Below are 25,754 nucleotides of genomic sequence, written 5' to 3' on the forward strand. Positions count from 1 at the left end.
AAGTATGCTCAAAAGACGTCTTGCAAAAAGGAAAAGTGGAAGTACGACAAGACAAAATCCAATTGCAAATAATGGACGTGTTCCTGCCAAGGGATCTCGTGCGTCTCCTGTAGTTGGCCGAGAACAAGTTCGAGTAAGAGAATGTGAGTTTGATCACCAAAATCTCTATTTCTCTTACATCCTCCGACAGTCGCCGCCCACTCATACAGTCTTCACCAATGGGTATTGACTTCCTCTACTTAGGAGTAGCTAGGCAAAAGACTTGTTAAAACAAAAGCATTTCCATAGACACACCCATGGGGGCTGTCCCACTGGTCCAATACCCCTCCTGCAATAGCCATCCCAACTCAGTTTGTCTTCTGCCTGGTTCAGGAGTTGTCAGGCTTCCCTGTGCTGGGGCTACAGTCTCAGCCTCCTTCTTCTGTTTTATGATTTTCTTTTCAAAAAATGTAATTTTTTCTTTGCATTTCTAGCTGTTTATTTTGTCAGCTTCAAGTTAGTTGGATCTTCGGATGAAGATGGAGTTTGCGGAGCTGGAAATTGGACTGGTCGTCCTGGTTATCCAGGACTGAGGATCAGATGGAATCCCAGCCCGCCATCGAGCGTTTCGCAGGCTATGTGTTCGCCCTGGCCTCACAAACAACCCATCCCTGTCCCCAGGGATGCAGCCTTGTGAGGTGGCTACCTCACCGGACACATGCACGGTTCATCCGTGCACTCCTGGTGTCCTGCGTTTTTGGCTGGCGGCACTCCCCTGCCATCTGAGGGTGGGCGGTTTTCCGTTTATTATGAGGAACCCCACACCATCGGGTACAGGTAAGTACACTCTGTGTGGGGCCTCTGTCTGGGGTCGGCAGTCCTCTGTGTCTGTGGTGTCCCCTATGTCTGTGCGTTTTTGGGCTCCCTGATCCTGGTCCCTGCTCCCTGATCCTGGTCCCTGCGGGGGTCTTTTCTCTCACAGCCTGCGCTGTGTGGGGTTTGGGGGATTCCTCTCCTGTGTCACTACGGTGCTTGGAGGTACAGACTAGTGTGGCGACCGCTGCGGGGTTAAAAACCGCCCGTCCGCCATTTTAGGTGTGGGCAGCATGTCTGGCTTCACTGTGGGCGCTTGTATAGCATTGTGTGTAGTGTATTTTGGCACCTTACGACGCCATCTTGTGTGTGGCAACGATCGTTCCGAGCTCGTCGGCAGCCATTTTGCCGAAGCCTCCCATTGCTTTGCATAGGCATCCATGTTTCCTTAGCCTGCAGCCTCTGTTCAGTCTCTGCGGTGACATCACTTCCTTACTCTACTCAGGAGCGACCGAAGGAGCTGGTAACACACTTCTGGGTCTCTGTCCTGCTGTCTTTTCTTTTCCTCCATTGTGCAATCTTCCTGGCTCAGTTTGTCCCTGCGGGGGGTCTGTGTATTGTAGCGGTGTGCTGCGGGGGTCCGCGGCGCCCTTAAAGGGCCAGTACCTCAAAAAAAAACGTTTGTTTTTTTTGCAATGGAATCCCAGGACAGCAAATTCCCTCCAGCTTTGGCGGGGGATTCAAGTTCTTCTGAATCCTCTACTCTGACTAATTTGGCTGCTGTTGTGGCGACTTTGGTGTCCAAAATGGATGTGCTGATGTCTGAACGTGCTGCTAGAAAAAGGCCTAGGATTTCTTTTTCTTCTGATTCTGAATGTGACATGGTTGCTGTAGGTAGCGTGCCCCTTTCAGGGTCTCACTCTTCTCAGGACCCGCAAGAGTCTGAGGGGGAGGCGGAAGTTACAGGGGTGGATGATTCCCCCCCTGGGACGCCGGAGGAACGCGCGGCTATGGATGCGCTGATTTCTGCCATTAAAGGAACACTACATTTAGAGGATGAGCCCAATCCTCCGGGCATTGTGTCATCTTTTGGTACACACAGGACCAGTAAGACGGCGCAGGTTTTTCCCTGCCCCGCTGAGTTTCATCACACTGTGAATGAACAATGGCGCAATTTAACCACTTAACGACCAGCCACGTAGATCTACGTCGGCTGACTTTGAGTGGCTAGCTAGAGGCATCATCCCGGTACCGTTGTTTGAAGCCGACTGTCGGCTTTCCGTCGGTAACGATCGATGCGGCTCGGGAGCCGCTCGATCGTTACCCGGGGGGGTGGGAGGGGACGTCCCCCCCCCCCCCCTCCCGCCGCCTTCCGCGGCTTTGCTCGGGGCTCCCGTCCCACCGGGAGCCCCGAGCACCCAGCCGGCGCGTCCGCCGGCTGGATGGAGTCCCGATGAATGCCGGAAACGGCATCGATCGGGTCTCCTATGAGGTAACACGGAGGCGGCGTCCATGACGTCACATCCGGGTTACTCTGCTGCAAAAGGCGGCAGATTTGAAAAACAGCTGTATGCAAAAATGCCGTTTTCGGCGTTTTGCATACAGGGAAGTGTAGTGGAGGGGTCGAGGGTCTTTTAGACCCTCGATCCCTCCATAAAGTGTACCTGTCACTACATATTGGTGTCACAAGGGATGTTTACATTGCTTGTGACAGCAATAAAAGTGATCAGATTTTTTATTTTTTTTTTAAAAACCTGTAATAAAGTTAAAAAAAAGAAAAAATAAATAGGAAAAAAAAAAATTTAGCCGCCCCCGTCACCGTTGGCTCGCGCACAAAAAAAAACGTATACGCAAGTCGAGCCGCAAATGAAATCGCTGTTCAAACCACACATGTGAGGTATCGCCGCGATCGCCAGAGCGTGGGCAATAATTTAAAAAAAAGAGCTACACTCTAACTCTAAACTGGTAACCGTTAAATAAATTTAAAGCGTCGCAGATTGAGATCTCTATTGACCGTAGTTTGTCGCCATCCCACGGGGGGGGGGCGCAATTTTAAACGGTAACATGTTTGGTATCTATTTACTCGGCGTGACATCATCTTTCACAATATACAAAAAAATGGGCTAACTTTACTGTTTAGTATTTTTTAAATGCAGTGAAATGTGATTTTTCAAATTTTTTCCAAAAAAATGGCGTTTTAAAGACCGCTGCGCAAATACCGCGTGACAAAAAATTTTGCAATGACCGACATTTTATTCTCCAGAGTCTTTGCTAAAAAAATATATATAATGTTTGGGGGTTCTAAGTAGTTTTCTAGGAAAAAATACTGGTTTTAACTTGTGAACAAAAAGTGTCCGAAATAGGGCTGGGGGTAAAGTGGTTAAAACACACCTTCACGGTGCCTAAGAGGTTTCAACTTCTCTATCCTTTTGCGTCTACTACGGTTGCACGCTGGTGTGTGGCTCCTCAAGTGGATCACACTGTAGCCAGATTGAACAAGGCTACCCTGGTTCCTACCGAAGATTCTCCGGTATTTAGCGATCCTACGGATAGGAGGCTGGAATCGCTGGCCCGCCACACCTATGTGGTGGCCGGTTCCATGCTCAAGCCTATTTTCGCCTCTGTCATGGCGGCTCAGGCTGTGGCGGACTGGACCAAGGTGCTCAGACGCACACTCGCGGCTGATTCTGCCCCCCCCCCCACTACCGTGGAGATGGTGGACCAGATTTATCAAGGGGTCATGTATTTGTGCAATGCGGCCTTAAATGAGGCCCCTTTGGCTGCGCGCCTGTCCAGTGTCTAACCGTCGGCTGATATGGTTGAAGAGCTGGTCGGCTGACCAGAAATCTAGGAAGGCGGTGGCTGACATTCCCTATGCGGGGTCTCGCCTTTTTGGGGAATCCCTGGATGAATTGGTTAAGGGAGTCACTGGGGGCAAGAGCACTCTGCTGCCCCAGAATCCTAAGGGCAAGTTTTTCCGCGGCAAGCGGGGTCCCGCCTTTAAACCTAATCAGGGTTCCTTTCGTGCCTTCAAGTCACAATACAAGGGGAAAGGGAAGGGAAGGGCGGCCCGAGAAAGCCCTGGGCCGGCAAACAATAATCCGGCCAAGCTGGTGCGGAGGGTCAGTCCGCCTCTGCCTGAAGGGGCGCCCTCACCCATTTCAGGGGTGGGGGGACGTTTGCGCGGTTTTCTCCAACCTTGGCTGCTCCGAGTTCAGGACAGGTGGGTTCAGGAAATCGTTCGATCAGGGTACAAGATCGAATTTCTTTCAAGGCCGGCAGACAGATTCTTTCCCTCAAATCTTCATTTGACCCCAGGGCGGTTACAAGACCTGCATCAAGCGGTGCAGGATCTCCTCGCTCAAGGGGTAATTGTCCCGGGGGTTTTACTCAAATCTGTTCACTGTGCCCAGAAAGGAGGGCAAAGTGCGTCCGATTCTGGACTTGAAAGCTCTGACCTGCTTCGTGAGCGTTCGAAAATTCCGCATGGAAATGCTCCGCTCGGAGCGATTACTATACAAGGTGCTCCAAGGTGACAGGTGACCCCTCTCAGTTCCCTACTCACCGCAACAGCAGATATATATAGCTTGAAATTTCAAGTGAGGTGTTACACCAAGCCTCCTTCTATGGGATATCACAAGACAACTAGTATCTCCTTAAGTAGAACTGGTCCGAGTCTCCTCCGTGGACCCCAAGTAGAAAAACAAAAGGACCGCATATAGTGTAGTATGCTTTAACAATTTTTTTGCCCCAAAAAGATTAAAAACATACTCACAAACATCAGTATAAAAATCGCAGTGTGTTAAGATAACAGATGGTGGTGGACGCCGCTGGTAGCGTGCGTTCCACTGCCGATCCAGGAAGTGTAGCCGGAAGTGACGATGCGTCAGAGCCGTAACGGAAGTGCGTCAACGCGTTTCGCCCACCTATTGGGCGTTTTCAAAGACATCATATCCGGTAAGCGGACCCTATTTATACGATGCACGAGCGGACATCATATCCGGTGCATATTATCATTGAAATTTGTTCCGGTGTTAGTAGTGTATTATACCTTGGCTGATAGAATTCCTCTAAAGCTCTAAAATTAATTTTTTTATTACCGAAGATAAAAACAATAAAAAAAAAATATATGAATAAAATAATTTAAAATGATTTAAAATAATTTTCTTCACAAATAATTCTATATAATTCCCTTATCTTTTTTAATATTCACCAATTGTTCACTATTAACATTTATTTAATAATTTATTTAACATCACATGTCTTTAAAAAAAATCTTTCTTTGGTCCTCCCATTTTTTACAGATTATTTATAAATATTCTAATTAGCACTATACACCATATACCATTCAACTCCTAATAATTGATCGATCGCTTTAATTATGAATGATATTTATCTATTCACATTATTAATAAGATTTTTCTCACACCAGCACACCTTATCAACACTTAAATTTGTTCAGTTTATATAATTAGCAAACACAGAGTCACAATATCATATATGTTCTTTTTTTTACCAATTGTATATGTGACAATAAAGTTTTTCCTGTAAACAGGAAGTGATGCCGATGTTCCATACGTCATTAGATTACCATCATTTTTTTTTTTTTTTTTTTTATTGTTTACGGTTCTGGGGTTGCTACGTCAGCGGGGAATTGCAGTACTGGGTTACCTAGACGACCTCCCCTTGCGAGCGGTGTCCTCTGCTGCTCTAATAGACAAAGTGGAGATCACTATACAGACCCTGAGGTAGTTTGGTTGCCTTCTGAATTACCAGAGGTCTCTGGTTCCATCCATAAAATTGGATTATCTTGGTCAGACTCTGGACTCAGCTCTAGCCAGAGTGTTCCTTTCTCTGGACAAACTCCATAAGTTGCATGCTGCGATTTATCTCCTGATGTCCAGCAGATAGTCATCCCTCCGGATTTGCATACGGGTGCTGGGCCTGATGGTATCTACCTTCTAGGAAGTTCCGTTTGCACAGTTCCATACAAGGTCCCTATGAAGGGAGATATTGGCCAAATGGGACAAGTGTCCGAAGTCTCTAGACAATCTGACAATCTGATCCGGTTGAGCAGGGAAACAAAGGGGTGTCTGGTCTGGTGGCTTCGCTCCCCGGCTCTTTGATAGGGCAAATCGTTTCCCCCTTGTATTGGACAGTGGTCACTATGAATACCAGTCTATCCGAGTGGGGAGGTGTCTTGGGTCAGAGCTCTGCTTAGGGTGTATGAACACTGGAAGAGTCCAGACTACCGATAATTGTCCTGGAAATCCGGGCAATCAGGCTGTGCCTGGATCACTGGATGTATCGTCTCTGGGGGCTTCCAGTGCGCATTTAGTTGGACAATTCCATGGCGGTGGCTTATGTCAATCACCAGGGCGGAACAAGAAGTGTGTTGGCAGCTCTGGAGGTAGCCGGCATTCTACGGTGGGCAGAATGCTTCGTTTGGGGCTCCCTCCGCCGTGCACATTCCAGGAGTGCAAAACCTGCAGGCGGATTACCTCAGTTGGCAGGCGTTGGACCAAGAGGAGTGGTCTCTTGACCTGGACGTGTTTTATCAGATATGTCTTTGGTGGGGCACCCCCGAGGTGGATCTGTTGGCTCCCCAGCTCAACAGAAAAGTTCTGAGGTTTGTGGCACTGTCACGGGATGCTCTGGTGGGGCCAGTACCGTTGGATCTATGCTTTACCTCCTCTCAAGCTTCTGCCCAGGCTCTTGCACAGAATTGATAAAGAAGGTATTCCAGTCATTCTGGTGGCCCTGGACTGACCTCGCTGACCTGGTGCATCTGGTCACCGATGTCCCTTGGAGACTACCTCTCAGGGAGGATCTACTGTCCCAATGGAAAATTTTCCCTTCTGCTTTACAGTCGCTGGCTTTGATGGCTTGGCTGTGGAAAGCCAGGTGCTGAAGGATAGAGGTTTGCCTGGGTCTGTGATTTTGATGCTGCTACAAGCTAGGAAGTCTACCTCTAGGAAAATCTACCATTGTACGTGGAATGCGTACATTTCGTGGGGTGAGTTGTGTTCACCCTTACTCTTTTTCGGTGACTCGGGTCTTGACCATTCTTCAACGGGGGGTTGAGCAGAAATTGGACTTGAGTACCATCAAGGGCCAGGTGTCGGCCTTGGCGGTGGTCTTTCAATGACCCCTGGCCATGCCCTGGTGTGTACATTTATTCAAAGGGTTCGACATTTGACTCCATCGGTGCAGTCTTCTCTACCGCCCTGGGATCTGAACTTGGTGCTTTCAGTTCTCCAGAAGCCTCCCTTTGAAAATATTTGGGAGATTCCCCTGCTTACGCTGTCCCAGAAAGTGGCCATTTTGTTGGCTATCACCTCTGCTCACAGGGTGTCGGAACTGGTGGCGTTATCTTGTCCTATCCCTTTCTTCGCCCATGTCCTTCATTCCTTCCTAAAGTAGTCTCTGATTTCCATTTGAATGAAGACATTGTGTTGCCTTCCCTGTGTACCAGGCCCACACATCCTAAGGAATTTGTGTTGCGTGCCCTGGATGTGGTTCAGGTGATTTGGGTGTATCTGGCAGCTACAGAGTCTTTTCAGAAGTCAGACTTACTGTTTGTGCTCACAGATGGGCCAGGAAAAGGGCTGTTCGCTTCTTCTGCGACCATTTCAAGATGGATCAGACAGATTCGATCAAGGGTCAGGTTCCTCCTTTCCCTGTCACGGTGCACTCTACTTGAGCGCTTAGTGCTTCCTGGACCTACGAGGCCCACACATCCTAAGAAATTTGTGTTGCGTGCCCTGGATGTGGTTCTGGTGATTTGGGTGTATCTGGCAGCTACGGAGTCTTTTCAGAAGTCAGACTTACTGTTTGTGCTCACAGATGGGCCAGGAAAAGGGCTGTTCGCTTTTTTGGCGACCATTTCAAGATGGATCAGACAGATTCGATCAAGGGTCAGGTTCCTTCTTTCCCTGTGACGGCGCACTCTACTTGAGCGCTTAGTGCTTCCTGGGCCTACCAGGCCCACACATCCTAAAGAATTTGTGTTGCGTGCCCTGGATGTGGTTCAGGTGATTTGGGTGTATCTGGCAGCTACAGAGTCTTTTCAAAAGTCAGACTTACTGTTTGTGCTCACAGATGGGCCAGGAAAAGGGCTGTTCGCTTCTTCTGCGACCATTTCAAGATGGATCAGACAGATTCGATCAAGGGTCAGGTTCCTCCTTTCCCTGTCACGGTGCACTCTACTTGAGCGCTTAGTGCTTCCTGGGCCTACAAGGCCCACACATCCTAAGGAATTTGTGTTGCGTGCCCTGGATGTGGTTCAGGTGATTTGGGTGTATCTGGCAGCTACGGAGTCTTTTCAGAAGTTAGACTTACTGTTTGTGCTCACAGATGGGCCAGGAAAAGGGCTTTTCGCTTCTTTGGCGACCATTTCAAGATGGATCAGACAGATTCGATCAAGGGTCAGGTTCCTCCTTTCCCTGTCACGGCGCACTCTACTTGAGCGCTTAGTGCTTCCTGGGCCTTCCGTCATCAAGCGTTGGTGGCGCAGGTTTGCAAGGCGGCACACTTTTACTAAATTCTGTGGAATTAAAGTGGATGTGTTGGCATCTGCCGATGCTTCCTTTGGTCGCAAGTGTTTGGATAGTCTGCTCCCTCTTTGGGGTTATATTGTTCAGGTGGGCTCCAGTTGTTTTTTGTTGAGCTCCTGTTATCTGGTTGGCTATTGTTTAGCCTTGGAATTGTTTTGTTGTGCCACTGCTCGTGTTGGGCACTGCTTTGGGATGTCCCAATGATTCAAGAATCCTGAAGAGCTGTGCCCGTCAATGAAGGAAAGAGAAAATGGGATTTTTGATTTACCGTAAAATCCATTTCTCTGCATTCATTGACGGGCACAGCGCCCACCCCTCTATGGAGTTGTAATACTTCTGACACTACTTGTAACAAAACTGAGGACCTATAGCAGAGAGGGGGAGTATACCACCTGAGACTGCCCATAGGCGTTGTCAAGTTATTTTTTTCTGCATCGTGTCCTACTCCTGTAGGGGGCAGTATAACCCAATGGTTCAAGAATCCTGAATAGCTGTGCCCGTCAATGAACGCAGAGAAATATTTTTTATGATAAGTCAAAAATCCAATTTTTTTTAGATTCTCTCTCTGGAACGTTACTGGAAATAACTTAAGCGCGCCATAGACTATTCGAACCATGTATGAGCAGGCTGAATGTTGCAGTAAAGAAAATCGCTCAATCTATGGCTGGCTTTCTAAATTGTCATTATTCTCTGCCCCTCGAGAGTGCAAAATTTAACCATTTGTGTCCACTGGCATAAAATCAATTGTCCATAAGCACCCTTTGGGGAAACTCTCTTTTTACTAGCATGGTTACCTATTTTTGTAGTTAGACTGGCCGACTATACTAAAATCTGTGGCTAGTAAGATTACCTGGTGTCACCCCAAGCATCCAGTAAGAGGGAGCTGTATACTGTGCATCTCAAAGGATCTGGCAATAGCTAATCAGGAGTGCAAGTCCCCTGAGAAGCTAGGCTGTTGTGGACATTGCTGGATTGAGAGGGGGCTCGGGTAAGTATTAGGAGGGGCTGGGGAGCTGCTGAACATAGCATAAATTGCATGAAGGCAAAAAACTTGTGCCTTTACAACCACTTTAAAGTCAGAATCTGTCTGTTGCATACTATAAAAGTGATTTTCAAAAAGCTGTGTACACAGGGAGAGAAAACACAAACATAACAGCTGCAAGAAGGTTCTCTCATCTATTCAATAACTTGCAACGGCTTTAGTACGGCTAAGCGATAATGTTAGATCATGTGTCAACTAGTTAAGACAATGCATCTCTGTGCCTACTGCCATAGCTGGCTATACCCCTGGAAATGAAAAATGTTATCTCCTTATTTCTCATGAGAACGCAGCTTAAGAAAGTAAACTTTAAGGGATTACTGTACATGTATAACAAATATAAAGTCTCTAAAGCATAACTGTGAGTGAGGCCAACTTGCTTAATCCTCAAAGCTTTTAGGTCAGATATATCAATCCAATGTGACAAAACTTTTTGGGTCAGCCTCTGCCATTATACGTTCTTTTGCACATTAGTAATGCTTATGTGACCAAGATTTGAAGGTCTGGGCTATATAAATCTTTGTAATGCTTTTTTTTTTTTTTTACCTCAAACAGACAGAGAATTGTTGGCAGAAAGCATTCCATATCCATTTTTTCAAAATATCCTAATATACATTGTAATTATATCACTTACTGGACACACATAAAGCCATGGCTAGCAGCCATGTTGTTCAAGGAATCATAGTTCACCCATGACAGTTTTGTGGAACAGTTACATGTTGCAGCAGCAAATACTTATGATTGCATCTCCATAGCCTTCTAATTTAGCTCACATTTCAAAAGAGCCTGTTATCTCAACTTCGCGACAGCAGAAACCAGCACGCAGCCATTTGCAGAATTGAAAACCGCTAATTGAGTTTTGGCAGGATGTCTGTTTCTGCTGTCCAGACCTATTGTAAAACTAGGACCGAATCCGGAAGATGTGTCACCCATGTTTTGTAGGGCAATTAATACCCTAGGAATACATAGCATTCCATAAAATGTCTTTAAGAAAAAATTGAAGGATGGCGCTCAAGTGTATTAATTGCTGATATTTAACCCCAAAAGAGACATGGGTATGCTGTCCAATGAAAGTTTATTATATAAATCCACAATGAAGAAGCAGTGTATATGTTAAAATCAAATAATATGAATCCTCCTACCAATCCATAAAGCCTCTGGGTGTCACCGCTGCCTCAGCAAGAATCCTTGATGTCAGTCCCAAAGGAGGGAGGAGGCTGGTAGCTGGAGAGAAAAAAGCAGCGTAGGTGGACAAGAGGAGCGGATCCCAGCAGGGATGGGGGCTCAAACGGTCCGATGTGCGGCCGCTGTCTGGACCGGAGCCCACGCTGTGCTTCCCCAGTGCTCGCTGTGAGTGCCGAGAGGTCGCACGCTGATGACGTCACCGCTGTCGGCCGGATACCCGTACGAAACCGGCAAAGGGATCAGCTGGAGGCCGGGGGAGGTGGAGGACGGAGTTCACTTGCTTCCGCAGAGCTACCCGATTGCCACAATGACATGTTTCGCCACACAAGTAGCTTTGTCAAGTTGTGGCTGAAGGCAATCGGGGGCTCTAAGAAGCCAAATGGTGGGTGGGGTTGGCTAACTAGCCAATGGAAAAACCCCCCTATAGGCTGAATGTAAAGAAATAAATGTGCTACCAAAAATTAAATGAAAAGAAGGGATAAGTAACCTGAAACAGAAAAGGAATCTGTGTACCAAAAAATGAAAAATAAAAAATAGAAAATAGAACACAAAAATGGTCAGAAAATAAATAAATAAATAAAAGAAAAAAAAAAAAGGGAAAAAACTTTTATCTGGCATATTGGAAACCCAGAATGCTTAATGGAGGTAAGAACATAATAATGCGGATCATTACCATATGCATAAATAATCCATGTATACATTAGATTGTACACCAATGTGATGACATAAACATGGCCCTTATATTGTCATATAGTAGACCATAAAGGACATTTTTTTAAAATTACTATCAATATCATATGGAAATAAAATAATAAATAAATGGGTATACACCCTGTATATATGATATAATAAATACTGTTGTACTAACATAAAAATAAAAAAAATAAATAAATAAATAAAATTCTCCATATGCACCTGGATCTCTCTATACACTGACAGGCTCAATATTAAAATACCAATGGTATATATGGAATAAAAAATATATAAAATATTAAAAATATTAAAAACTCCATTAGACAAGACAATTAACCTCTAGTTCTTCATTGAGGCCTTGGGGCGCTAGGCAATTGAATTTATAGATCCAGTAAGTCTCTCTTTTACATAAAAGAGAGAAACGCTCATTTTCTGTCAGGGTACCTTTAGGAATACTTTCTATTGCCATAACCTCGAGATTCCTAAAGTCCTTGTTATGGAACTTTAAAAAATGACGTGGGACGCTATGCTTGTCACATCCCTTATGGATGAGTCGGCGATGTTCTCCTATCCTTTTCCGTAATGTCCGCATAGTACGACCCACATAAATCAATTGACATGGACATCTTAGTACATATATCACATATTCGGTGGAACATGTGATAAATTGCTTGATGTGGAAGACGTCATCTCTATTTTTAATGGAAGTACAAGCTTGCACTATGGATTGACATGTCAGGCAACCGCGTTTCTTGCACTGATAGGTGCCCGTGCGGTTGTCAAAGTAATACCTGATGTCATTGGGAGCACGCACCTGAGGTTTTAATTTGCTTGGGGCTAAGATGTTTTTAATTGTGCGTGCCCTTTTGAAAGTAACCTGTGGTACTGGGGGTAAGTTGGGACCTAATCTGCTGTCGAGATGGAGAATATTGAAATGTCTCTTGATAATATGTGAAATGGCCCTATGTTGGTCATTATAGCCAGTTATAAACCTAACTGTGTTTTTGTTATCAGCTTGGTTACGTATTTGGGTCGATTTGGGCTCCAAATGTGATCTGAAAGCCTCCTCAACAAGGGGTAGTGGGAACCCCTTGTCTAGGAAGCATTCCTTCATTCTGGTTCCTTGGTCACACCCAGAGGCTTTATGGATTGGTAGGAGGATTCATATTATTTGATTTTAACATATACACTGCTTCTTCATTGTGGATTTATATAATAAACTTTCATTGGACAGCATACCCATGTCTCTTTTGGGGTTAAATATCAGCAATTAATACACTTGAGCGCCATCCTTCAATTTTTTCTTAATTACATTTACAAGCTATCCAACGTATAGGATTGGGCGAACAGTGTTTTTATGGACAATTTGTACATGTGTGCACTTTTCACACATTTCAGGAGATCACTTTTTGGAGTAGCGCCTGAACTCTTTTTTTGAGCTACTTGTTTACAGTGTGGATATACTGTTTGTTCTACGGCAGCTCTCCTTGTAGACTTCCTGTTTCTTAAAAACAAATACCCCAGGGACTATTTGCGCACATACCAGATTTTCAGTTGTGCGCACCAACTGTGATCCACACAGCTTCAGAGTCTCCCAGTTAAATAGTGATGATCATTCTATAGTGCTGTAATTTTTTTTTTTTTTTTTTTTTTTTTTTTTTTTGTGATGGCAACTGACAGGTCATCACGCTTGCAGGCCATTTTTGAACAGGTCATTTCCACCTCAAATGTGGCGAGTACGGGTGTGGAGGATGACATGGAGTTGCCCCACTCCATTCTCCAGTCTCCCCCACACACCGAAGCCTTTGAGGTCGAAATGAGACAAGCATTTTTTAAATTACAACAGGCAAGACAACATGAGAACACCCAATGGTGGGATTTATCTTTTCTTACGAAATATATAGAATTAGGTATCACCCCCAGAGGGTTAAGAATTAAAAAACAATGTAGCTTTCTAGATGAAGATCTGACTAAAGAATGGCGTTTTTTAGCTGAATTTTGTACTACCAAATGGATTAAATTAATTATTCGGCAAAGAGAGAGGAAATTGCAGTTAGCTCAACAAACAGTCTTGGATAGAACTACTGCAATTCACAAGTTTGAGTCCTCTTGTCTATATGCCAAATGGTCTAGTACATTGGAAGATAACATCAAGCGCCATGAGGATAATCTAGTTGATGTCAAGACCAAGAAATTGGAACGTGACATATCGGACTACAAGACCAATCGTATATTTGAGTGGAGGGAGTCCAAAGATAAAAAGACCAATAAGAGTTCCATTACCCATAATAACAATGTTAAAATCCCTACCCATAGGTCAGACAAGGGCAATAAATTGAACAAAAATAGAAACAAGAAAACATTCAATAAGTATAAGGGAGGTTCTCAAAAAGGCCCCCTATTAGTTCAATGTCCCCCCCGTTCAGGGCCGAAATTTGATCCCAAGGCTGCATCCGCAGCATTGGGAACCCCTGAGCCTATCATTATTAATGATGTGAGTGACAATACATCTTTTCAACAGCCCCATCAAACATTACAACAGCCATTTCCACTTCTCCTAAAAGTAGTAGCATCAGTATCTCTATACCTATTCGAAACCGTTATAGCCCACTGGCTAGGGATCTTGACGGTTTCATTAGGGAAGGTGGGCGACCTAAATTAACAGGTACCACCACCATGGATGCTACATCCAGTTCTGACAACAACAATGTAGGACTGGATTTTCACATGCGGGCTCCAAGGGGAGCGCCAGTGGAAAAAAGAAAAATAGAAGAGGTAGAAGAGGAGGATGTCGGATTAGGGAACAACAAGAAAGAAAGAATAGAGTTAATATAGACTACGGTACCATCAAAATTTATAATCTATCGTCCCATATATTGTCCGAAGTAGAGACATCCGTCCTCAGGAAAGGTCTAGGTTTTTCGCCGTCCACAGGGCCCAATGAATTTAACTTGTTTAAAGATCTGAATAGATTTGTCCGCCAGTTAACAATAAAAAGGCACTTTGCCAATAACCAGGCCCATGAGTCATTATCCAATTCAGTTGAGGCGACCTCGCCCCAGCCGACGGGAATTGGTTCTCCCACCATACCTGATGAGGAAGCTCTACATATATTAGAAGAATTATGGACAGGTGATCCGTCCTTAGAATTATCAGAACTACTATTGATTGATCCTGAAGTACGCTTCAGTAGCTTTAGACCTAGCTCGTCCTTCAATCCAGTCCATTCAAAGGGTCCATATATTGAGACCTACTACCAGGCGGTTTACAGGGATCTCATCAAACTCTGTAAATCCCCTAGGGACACGTTTCATAGTAATCTCAGTAAAATGGAGAAGGCAGCTTTGAAAGCTCTCACAAGCAATGAGGCTATCATTGTGAAGCAGGCTGATAAGGGAGGGAGTCTGGTTGTCCAGAATAAAATTGATTATCTCGATGAGGCCAATCGGTTATTGGCCGACACCGAGACCTATATCAAGCTACCTGGTGATCCACTTCCCAAATACAAACTCGAACTTAAATCTCTTGTTGAAAGTGCGTGGCACCAGGGTGTCATTAATGACAAGGAGAAGAAGTTCCTACTCCCAGGAGAAGTCAGTACTCCGTATTTTTATCATTTGCCAAAGGTACACAAGTCCCTAATGCAGCCACCAGGGAGACCTATTGTGGCGAGTACCAATAGCTTTACAAGCGGCATTTCAAAGTACATAGACTTCTTCCTTCAACCTCTGGTGTGCCAACTGCCTTCATATATCAGAGATTCTTCACAAGTACTAGAGGCCCTAAAGTCCTACGTATGGGAAGAGAATTATATGTGGGCCTCCCTTGACGTTACGTCATTATATACTTCCATACCACACGAAGTAGGACTTCAGGCCATTACGTATTTTTTGAGTCACTCCGGTTCCTTCAATTCGTTACAGTCCATATTTCTAGTGGACTGTATTGAATTTTGCTTACGTCACAATTATTTCTCATTTTTGGATCAGTTCTACCTGCAGATCAAGGGCACTGCCATGGGGGCTAATTTTGCTCCAGTATATGCCAATCTGACCATGGGCCTATGGGAAGAGCACCACGTCTGGCATAATAATCCCTTTACCCAATATGTCGTCTTCTACGGACGATATATTGATGACGTCGTCCTCATCTGGAGTGGCGACCAGGCAATGTTTGAGGCATTTGTGGCACATTGCAATTCCAACTCGCTGGGGTTGTCTTTTACATCTGTCATTGACCCCAATGAGTTGGTTTTTTTAGATTTGGTGCTCTCCCATGAAGGCCCAAACATTATTAGTAAGAACCACACAAAACCCACCAGTGGCAATTCATACTTACATTATGCAAGTTGCCACCACCCTGCCTGGAAACGGAACATCCCAGGAGGTCAATTTCACAGACTCCGGCGTAACTGTTCCAACCAAGTGGATTATTGTGACCAAGGAACCAGAATGAAGGAATGCTTCCTAGACAAGGGGTTCCCACTACCCCTTGTTGAGGAGGCTTTCAGATCACATTTGGAGCCCAAATCGACCCAAATACGTAACCAAGCTGATAACAAAAACACAGTTAGGTTTATAACTGGCTATAATGACCAACATAGGGCCATTTCACATATTATCAAGAGACATTTCAATATTCTCCATCTCGACAGCAGATTAGGTCCCAACTTACCCCCAGTACCACAGGTTACTTTCAAAAGGGCACGCACAATTAAAAACATCTTAGCCCCAAGCAAATTAAAACCTCAGGTGCGTGCTCCCAATGACATCAGGTATTACTTTGACAACCGCACGGGCACCTATCAGTGCAAGAAACGCGGTTGCCTGACATGTCAATCCATAGTGCAAGCTTGTACTTCCATTAAAAATAGAGATGACGTCTTCCACATCAAGCAATTTATCACATGTTCCACCGAATATGTGATATATGTACTAAGATGTCCATGTCAATTGATTTATGTGGGTCGTACTATGCGGACATTACGGAAAAGGATAGGAGAACATCGCCGACTCATCCATAAGGGATGTGACAAGCATAGCGTCCCACGTCATTTTTTAAAGTTCCATAACAAGGACTTTAGGAATCTCGAGGTTATGGCAATAGAAAGTATTCCTAAAGGTACCCTGACAGAAAATGAGCGTTTCTCTCTTTTATGTAAAAGAGAGACTTACTGGATCTATAAATTCAATTGCCTAGCGCCCCAAGGCCTCAATGAAGAACTAGAGGTTAATTGTCTTGTCTAATGGAGTTTTTAATATTTTTAATATTTTATATATTTTTTATTCCATATATACCATTGGTATTTTAATATTGAGCCTGTCAGTGTATAGAGAGATCCAGGTGCATATGGAGAATTTTATTTATTTTTTTTTTTTTTTTTTTTTTTTATGTTAGTACAACAGTATTTATTATATCATATATACAGGGTGTATACCCATTTATTTATTATTTTATTTCCATATGATATTGATAGTAATTTTTAAAAAATGTCCTTTATGGTCTACTATATGACAATATAAGGGCCATGTTTATGTCATCACATTGGTGTACAATCTAATGTATACATGGATTATTTATGCATATGATAATGATCCGCATTATTATGTTCTTACCTCCATTAAGCATTCTGGGTTTCCAATATGCCAGATAAAAGTTTTTTCCCTTTTTTTTTTTTTTTTTTTTCATTTATTTATTTATTTTCTGACCATTTTTGTGTTCTATTTTCTATTTTTTATTTTTCATTTTTTGGTACACAGATTCCTTTTCTGTTTCAGGTTACTTATCCCTTCTTTTCATTTAATTTTTGGTAGCACATTTATTTCTTTACATTCAGCCTATAGGGGGGTTTTTCCATTGGCTAGTTAGCCAACCCCACCCACCATTTGGCTTCTTAGAGCCCCCGATTGCCTTCAGCCACAACTTGACAAAGCTACTTGTGTGGCGAAACATGTCGTTGTGGCAATCGGGTAGCTCTGCGGAAGCAAGTGAACTCCGTCCTCCACCTCCCCCGGCCTCCAGCTGATCCCTTTGCCGGTTTCGTACGGGTATCCGGCCGACAGCGGTGACGTCATCAGCGTGCGACCTCTCGGCACTCACAGCGAGCACTGGGGAAGCACAGCGTGGGCTCCGGTCCAGATAGCGGCCGCACATCGGACCGTTTGAGCCCCCATCCCTGCTGGGATCCGCTCCTCTTGTCCACCTACGCTGCTTTTTTCTCTCCAGCTACCAGCCTCCTCCCTCCTTTGGGACTGACATCAAGGATTCTTGCTGAGGCAGCGGTGACACCCAGAGGCTTTATGGATTGGTAGGAGGATTCATATTATTTGATTTTAACATATACACTGCTTCTTCATTGTGGATTTATATAATAAACTTTCATTGGACAGCATACCCATGTCTCTTTTGGGGTTAAATATCAGCAATTAATACACTTGAGCGCCATCCTTCAATTTTTTCTTAATTACATTTACAAGCTATCCAACGTATAGGATTGGGCGAACAGTGTTTTTATGGACAATTTGTACATGTGTGCACTTTTCACACATTTCAGGAGATCACTTTTTGGAGTAGCGCCTGAACTCTTTTTTTGAGTTCCATAAAATGTCTACCCACAACTAATGGTGATAGTAAAAAGCAATCAAGCTTTATGCGACCTCCCAGGGACCTCTGCCCAATTCACAAATTAACCAAAATCCACACACAATTTATAAAATCAAACTGGACCAAGATACATTGATATTAAGTATATATTTGAATGGAGAATATCCTACTGAACAAATTGAGGTCATACATGACTAAGCTAGAGCATACAGAAGGGGAGATAGCAGTCAAGCTACCTCCTGGATGACAGGCTTATCTGAGATACTCTGTGTTTAGTATCCCTGGACACAAAATTCATCGGTCAACTATAATCTATCAGTCTCCAGATTGCAACTGGTACATAGTGGGAGAAAATAGTAGTATAAAACTGTAAGGGTGGGCCATGATACTGTCATAAACCCAGTAACATCCTATGGCCACACCTCAGAAACTTTTTTTGGTCTGGTGGCTTCTCTCAACACCCCTTTAACCCCAGGGAAAAGGGAGATGCCAGGACAGTTTAACAGTTCTCATGTACCATCAGACAAGGAACATCTGTCAAGTTTGAGAACCGATAATACCTTGCTCATCGACTGAACTCTGCTAAAACCAAGGACACTGCATGTATTCTTCCTTTTCAAACCTTTTTATTTCTCTGCTGCTTTGCCTCTTTATTTCTTTGTAACACTCTTTTTTCCTGTAAATATTTTATTTGCACCAATTTGACCTTTTCATTGTTAAACCTTATTTTGAAAATTGTTAACCTTGTCCCTGAGCTTTTAATGCAAACTAAATGAATCCCTGTCTCTTGAAGAGTGCTACTGTATAGTACAAATCCTCTGTGGTTACAGTGTGTGTTACAGATGTTTATTCTGAAATCATAATTGATATTGCTAAGATTACGAGTTTCCTCTGTCTCGGTCAAAGGGAGTGATGGCAGCTTAAAGGGTTAATTGCTTAATTTATTCAACCCAGTAACAATCACCTAGATTCTGTGCCGCAAGCTGGAAGATCTTTGTGCATGGTGCAGCTAAAACTGGCATTGTTGTGCAAGTGACAGCACGGTGTGAGATTGGCCAGTCCTTTGTCATGAGTTGATGAGGAGAGCAGGTATCTTATATCCATGTTTATCACATACATTGTTCTAGGTTACTTATATTTGGAATTGCTACATTTTCAGGTAACTCCTTTCTTATCAGAGAGGTTTGATCATGACCACTCCCATATCATATGCATGTAGTTACCCACATGCATTTTACACCTAAAACAATTTGCTTTTTCCATTTTCCCCCTTTTTGAGCCACTCAGATGGTTAATATATATGCGAGGAAGGTATTTCAACTCTAACAATTTGTCTAGGTACATTAAGTGTGTTCATGTAGGGCTGAGAAAAGTACTCCAATCCTCATCAGTTATGAGTTAGGTCTTCCCAACGTTTTTTGACAAATTAGACAATGCATTTTGCATTACTGCTCAGTAGAAAATGGAGGTTGGCTTGCTACGTCCAGCAGAGAGTAAGCTCGCCATAGATAAATCTTGTTTTGTTTTTTTTTTTTCTTTCTTTTTTTTTTTCTTTTTTTATTAATCAGCTGGCTGATAAAAAAAAATGATCCCCCCATCCACAGAAACAAGGTGAATGGAGGAATCCTCCCTGCTGTGCTATTGTATCCTGACAGAGGGGTTTCCTCCGCTATCAGAATAAACCGATCAGCACTGCAGTCAATGGGCTGCATGGACTAATCTAATAAAAACAATTTCCGTTCAAGTGTCAAAAGTCGATCATTAGGTCAACTTTTATGTCAAGCATGGCCTTAGATCGAAATTCGGTAGGTCCTTGCTCAAGCCGCTGATTTTTGATTTATCCATGGCCAGCTTAACAGTCTCTCTGTTTGATTCCATCATCTTTACTTACCAGTTGGGGCCTTTTTACTAAGCGATACCTGCCTAGTGCTTGAGACTGACCAGAGTGAGTAAAGTTTGCAACAGGTCTCAGTAGTGCAGAGCCTTGTCTAACATTTATATGCATTTTTGCACACTTAAGGGCTTGTTCACACTAGATGCGTTGGACTACGCTAGCAGCTAAAAATACTTAAATACAAAAAAAAATACTTTTTTTTTTTTCAGTACATTGGGTTGCAGCACGAACTACAGCATCACAATGCTGTAGCTGTGGGTGGGACTGTGTTGAAATAACACTTATGACATTTCAATAAACTTCTGTGAAAAAGAAACCATTCAATGTACAGATTGGAACATCTGCACTGTATCTCTCAGCACAAACCAGCAGCCATGTGTTTAGCGCAGCTCACTTGTGAGCACGAGCCCTAAATATTTTTTTACTGTATATAGAGAATCTAATGTTGACTGTTTTCTGATATGCATTTATTAATTGTACAGGTGTTGATGACAGACAATGAAATCTCAGCTGAACTTATGCGAATGCGTCAACAATGCATTGCTCATGAAAACGTCCTGCTAAAGACATCTGCTCCAAACCTGAGAGCTCTGGAGAAACTGCAGAATATCAGCGACAAGTTTCAAGAAACTACAGATGGTAAAAAATGTTTACATCAATAAGAGATTATTTAACGTCTGTAATATCCATTTCCTTTATGAGGTTGTATTACTTTTTTTTATGTGCTCTTTGTTGTGCAGTAGGTCAGTGGAAGTGAAAAATAAACTCAAGCTGGCTGAAACAATAGTATTTATACCCTATGATTTTGAACATGTTGACATGATTTTGAACATGTTGACATCCGGACTATGTTACATCTTTGTGTTCAGGTTGTGTATCCTCACCAAAAACATAAATAGCTAGCACTGTACCATCTAGTGCAAACAATAATTATTTTTTTGCTTAAGTAAAGATCTGTAATATTTGTGATTAATTTCAGCCCGTGGCCACTGCCACTATATTAAACTTGCTTTGGATTATTAACTAGGCACCTCCATTTCCTGCACTGTTTTTTTTTTTTTTTTTTTTTTTTGGCTCTGAAGTTTTCCTTCAAGTAACAACTGTAACTCGGAAGTTTGTGTTTTGGCCTGCTTCCCTGTTGGCGATGATGGCAATTCATTACATCTAGTGGACAAGAAGGAGGCCCTCAAGGGGGCATGCCAAAGCATAATTCGAGCTGTGGTTGAAATCCACATGCTACAGTTTCCTAGATTTTAGGGTGTTTCAGGGGGCTTTGGAAATAAACTCTATATATGTTCTAGTCTGGATATGCCAGCTAAACAATCTTGTTGCCAGTTTATCGTATTGCAAGAAAATTTGTGGACACCTGATAATCTTACCTATTACAGTGCCTTGAAAAAGTATTCACACCCCATGAAATTGTCCACATTTTATTTACAAATAAATATCTGAAGAGTGTAGCGTACATTTGAATTCCGCCCCCTGAGTCAATACTTTGTAGAACCACCTTTCGTTGCAATTACAGCTGCAAGTCTTTTTAGGTATGTCTCTACCAGCTTTGCACATCTAGAGAGTGACATTTTTGCCCATTCTTCTTTGCACAATAGCTCATGCTCTGTCAGATTGGATGGACAGCATCTGTGAACAGCAATTTTCAAGTCTTGTCACAGATTCTCATATGAATTTAGGTCTGGATTTTGACTAGGCAAGTCTAACACGAGATGTAAGTATGTTTAAGGTCTTTGTCCTGCTGGAAGGTGAACCCCCCCCAGTCTCAAGTCTTTTGCAGACTCTAGGTTTTCTTCTAAGATTGCCCTGTATTTGGCTCCATCCATCTTCGCATCAACTCTGACTAGCTTCCCTGTCCCTGCTGAAGAAAAGCATCCCCACAACATGATGCTGCCATCACCATGTTTCACGGTGGTAATGGTGTGTTCAGGGTGATGTCCAGTGTTAGTTTTCCTCCACATATAGCTTTTTGCTTTTAGGCCAAAAAGTTCAATTTTGGTCTAATCTGACCAGAGCTTCTTCTTCCACATGTTTGCGGTGTCCCCCACACGGCTTCTCGCAAACTGCAAATGAGACTTCTTATGTCTTTCTTAAAAAATGGCTTTCTTCTTGCCACTCTTCCATAAAGGCCAGATTTGTGAAGTGCACGACTAATAGTTGTCCTGTGGACAGATTTTCCCACCTGAGCTGCAGGTCTCTGCAGCTCCTCCAGAGTTAACAAGAGTTAACAGACTTTTGGTGGTAATTAGGGATTCTATAATCAGAAGGACTGATAGAATAATTTGTCGCCAGGATCACCTCAGCCGAATGGTTTGAAGTCTCCCTGGTGCCAGGGATTGCCATGTGGTGGACTGGGTTGATAAATTACTGGGAGGGGCTGGGTATGACCCAGCTGTCTTTGTCTACATTTGGAACCAATGAGAATATTTGGAAGGTGGTGGCTCCTTAAGAACCAATTTATTGAACTAGGCTGCAAGTTGAAGGGAAGGACCTCCAAGGTGATATTCTCTGAAATATTGCCTGTGCCATGCGCAACACAGGAAACACGGGGGGGGGGGGGGATTAGAGAGCTGAATGCGTGGCTAAAAACCTGGTGTAAGAAGGAGGAATTTGGGTTTTTAGAGCACTGGGCTCACTTTTCATTGGGGTGCAAACTATATGCTAAGGATGGTTTGCACCTAAATGGAAGGGGGTCTTTTGTGCTAGGGGAGTGATTTATAGGAAAGACTGGAGGAGTTTTTAAACTAGGATTGAGGGGGAGGGTGAATTAGATTATAATGGGGCAGACAGGGGTCAGCCCCTATTGGTGGGTTATGGCAGAGGATAAGAACGTTCCCATGTTACAAACAACCAATGGAAAAGGTACTATTTGTACCAAAATTAAAAATATGCAAAATAAGTGTGCAAAACATGACAATGAATTAAAGTGTTTGTTCACCAATGCCAGAAGTCTGCCAAGCAAAATAGGTGAGTTGGAAGCTCTGGTGAATGAGGAGAACGATGATTAATTGGTATTGCTGAATCTTGGCTTCATTCTTCACATCACTGGGCTATTAATATTCCTGGCTATGCTCTCTTTCGGAAAGACAGGGTAAAACTGAGGGGTGGTAGTGTCTGTCTCTATGTGAGAAGTGATCTCAAAGTGAGTGTGAAAGAGGACCTAGTTTATGGAGAGTGTGATTAGTTTGAAGCAGTATGGCTTGAAATGTACATGGGTGTGCGTAATACAAAGATTATCATTGGAGTTTGTTATAGACCTCCCAGTATTGAGGAGGTGGAGACTCAGCTACTGGCACGGATAGAAAGGGCTGCAAGGGCTGGGACAGTGTTAATAATGGGGGATTTAAATTACCCAGACATTGACTGGAGTAATAGCACTCCTGGAACAGTTAAAGGGTAAAAATGTATAAACCTATTACAAGACAATTTTATGGTGCAGTTAATTGAGACCCCCACTAGAAGTGATGCTCTGTTGGACCTGGTAATCTCAAACCATGCAGAGCTTATTACTAATGTTCATATAAAAGAACATCTGGGTAGCAATGACCATAATATGATTTCAATTAATGTTAGCTGTAAGCAAAAAACGCATACAGGAAATATAAAACACTTAACTTTAAGAGAGCAAATTTTCCAAGGATGAGGGCTGCTCTCCAGGATTTAGACTGTGAGGGAATATTTGGCATTGATTAGCATAGAACAGAAATGGGAAATTTTCAAAAAGACTTTATGCAAACTCACTGCAAATTATATTCCCATGAGTAATACGTTTAAAAGGCTAAAAAAAAAAAAAACCTATGTGGCTCACGGCCAAAGTTAAAAAAAAGTTAAAAAAAAATCTATAAATAAAAAGAAAAGAGCTTAAAATAATAAAAATGAAAGAACACTATCATTGTTCAATTTTTACAAAGCATATAACAGAATATGTAAAAAGGAAATCAAGGACACAAAAATTCAAAATGAATGACAGATTGCAAAAGATAGTAGGACAAACCCCCAAAAACTCTTCAAATATATTAATAGTAAAAAGGTTAGGTCTGAGCATGTAGGCCCTGTACAAAATAATCAGGAGTGAGTGACTGGGGATAAAGAGAAGGCACATTTATTAAATACTTTATTCAGCTCTGTGTATACAAAGGAGCATGGGGGAGCTCATGACCATAACGAGGATGGTATTGACACAGCCCCAAATGATCCACAATGGCTCAAAAGTGATATGGTCCAGAAATATTTAGACAGAATAAGGGTGGATAAAGTGCCTGGAACAGATGGCATCCACCCATGCATCCTAAAAGAATTGAGCGCTGTAATTTCAAAGCCTTTGTTTCTAATTTTTAGGGACTCGTTATAGTACCACTGGATTGGCGTAGGGCCAATGTGGTGCTTGTATTTAAAAAGGGATCAAAGTCTTTGCCAAGTAACTATAGACCTGTTAGTTTAACTTTTATAGTTGGAAAGATACTGGAGAGTTTAATAAAAGACCACATAGATGAGTTTATGCTGGAAAAAAATATTTTAAGCAATAGACAGCATGGATTCATGAAAGACAGAAGTTGTCAAACAAACCTGATTTCTTTTTATGAGGAGGTAAGTAAAACCTTGGACAGAGGGGTGGCTATGGACGTAGTATACTTGGATTTTGCAAAAGGGTTTGACACAGTTCCTCATACACGGCTATTGTGTAAGGTAAAGTTTACAGGCTTGGAAAGATCAGTTTGTAAATGGATAGAAAATTGGCTAAAAGATAGAATTCAGAGTGTAGTGGTTAATGATTCTTACTCTGAATGGTCTAAGGTTATCAGTGGTGTACCCCAATGTTCAGTGTTGGGACCCTTACTTTTTTTATATCTTTATAAATGATATAGGGTCTGGGATTAAAAGTACCATTTCAGTCTTTGCAGATGACACCAAGCTTTGCAGTGGAATAACTTCCTTACAGGATGTCTCCAACTTACAAGCTGACCTCAATGCACTATTTCATTGGGCAACTATGTGGCAAATGAGGTTTAATGTTGATAAATGTTATGCACTTGGGGGCTAAGAATATGCATGCATCATACATACTAGGCGGAGTAGAACTGGGGGAATCCATAGCGGAGAAGGATCTGGGTGTTCTGGTAGATCATAAGCTTAATAAAAGCATGCAATGCCAAGCTGCGGTTTCCAAAGCAAGCAAAGACCTTTCTTGTATTAACAGAGGCATGGACTCCAGAGAGAGAGAGATAGAATTTTGCCCCTATACAAATCATTAGTAAGACCTCATCTAGAATATTCAGTTCAGTTTTGGGCATCAGTTCTTAAAAAGGATATCGGGGAACTGGAGAAAGTGCAGAGAAGGGCAACCAAACTGATAAGAGGCATGGAGGAGCTCAGCTATGAGAAAAGATTAGAGGAACTGAATTTATTCTCTTTTGAGAAGAGGAGATTAAAGGGGGGGGGGATATGATCAACATGTATAAATACATAAGGGGTCCATATAGTGAACTTGGTGTTGAGTCGTTCACATTAAGGTCAGCACAGAGGACAAGGGGGCACTCTTTACGTCTAGAGGAAAACAGATTTCGTCTCAAAATATGGAAAGGTTTCTTCACCGTAAGAGCTGTGAAAATGTGAAATAGACTACTCCCTCCAGAGGTGGTTCTGGCGAGCTCACTAAATTGCTTTAAAAAAAACCTGGATTCTTTCCTGGGTGTACATAATATAAATGGGTACTAATATTTATAGGTAAAGTTGATCCAGGGAATATCCAATTGCCTCTCGGGGGATCAGGAAGGAATTTTTTCCCCTGCTGTAGCAAATTGGATCATGCTTTGCTGGGGTTTTTTCGCCTTCCTCTGGATCAAGTGCGGGTATAGGATTGTGTATATGGGATTGTATGGTTGGGTTTTCATTACTGTTTTTTTTTTTTTTTTTTTATTGGTTGAGCCAGATGGACTTGTGTCTTTTTTCAACATGACTAACTATGTAACTATGAACAGTGCTC

At 42.9% G+C, this 25,754-nt stretch overlaps 1 protein-coding gene across 1 annotated transcript in view; it reads left to right on the top strand.

The window, feature by feature from the left end:
• The window catches only part of SMC1B (structural maintenance of chromosomes 1B), a 512,286-nt gene that overhangs the window by 384,299 nt on the left and 102,233 nt on the right, over positions 1 to 25,754 (top strand). The window contains exon 20 of the mRNA XM_082255760.1: positions 20,245 to 20,401. Coding sequence (XP_082111886.1) covers positions 20,245 to 20,401 — 157 coding nt within the window. The remainder of the gene's footprint in view (positions 1 to 20,244; positions 20,402 to 25,754) is intronic.

Source organism: Pelophylax lessonae (genome assembly GCF_965119305.1).
Source record: "Pelophylax lessonae genome assembly, chromosome: 4".
NCBI classification, from domain to species: Eukaryota; Metazoa; Chordata; class Amphibia; order Anura; family Ranidae; genus Pelophylax; species Pelophylax lessonae.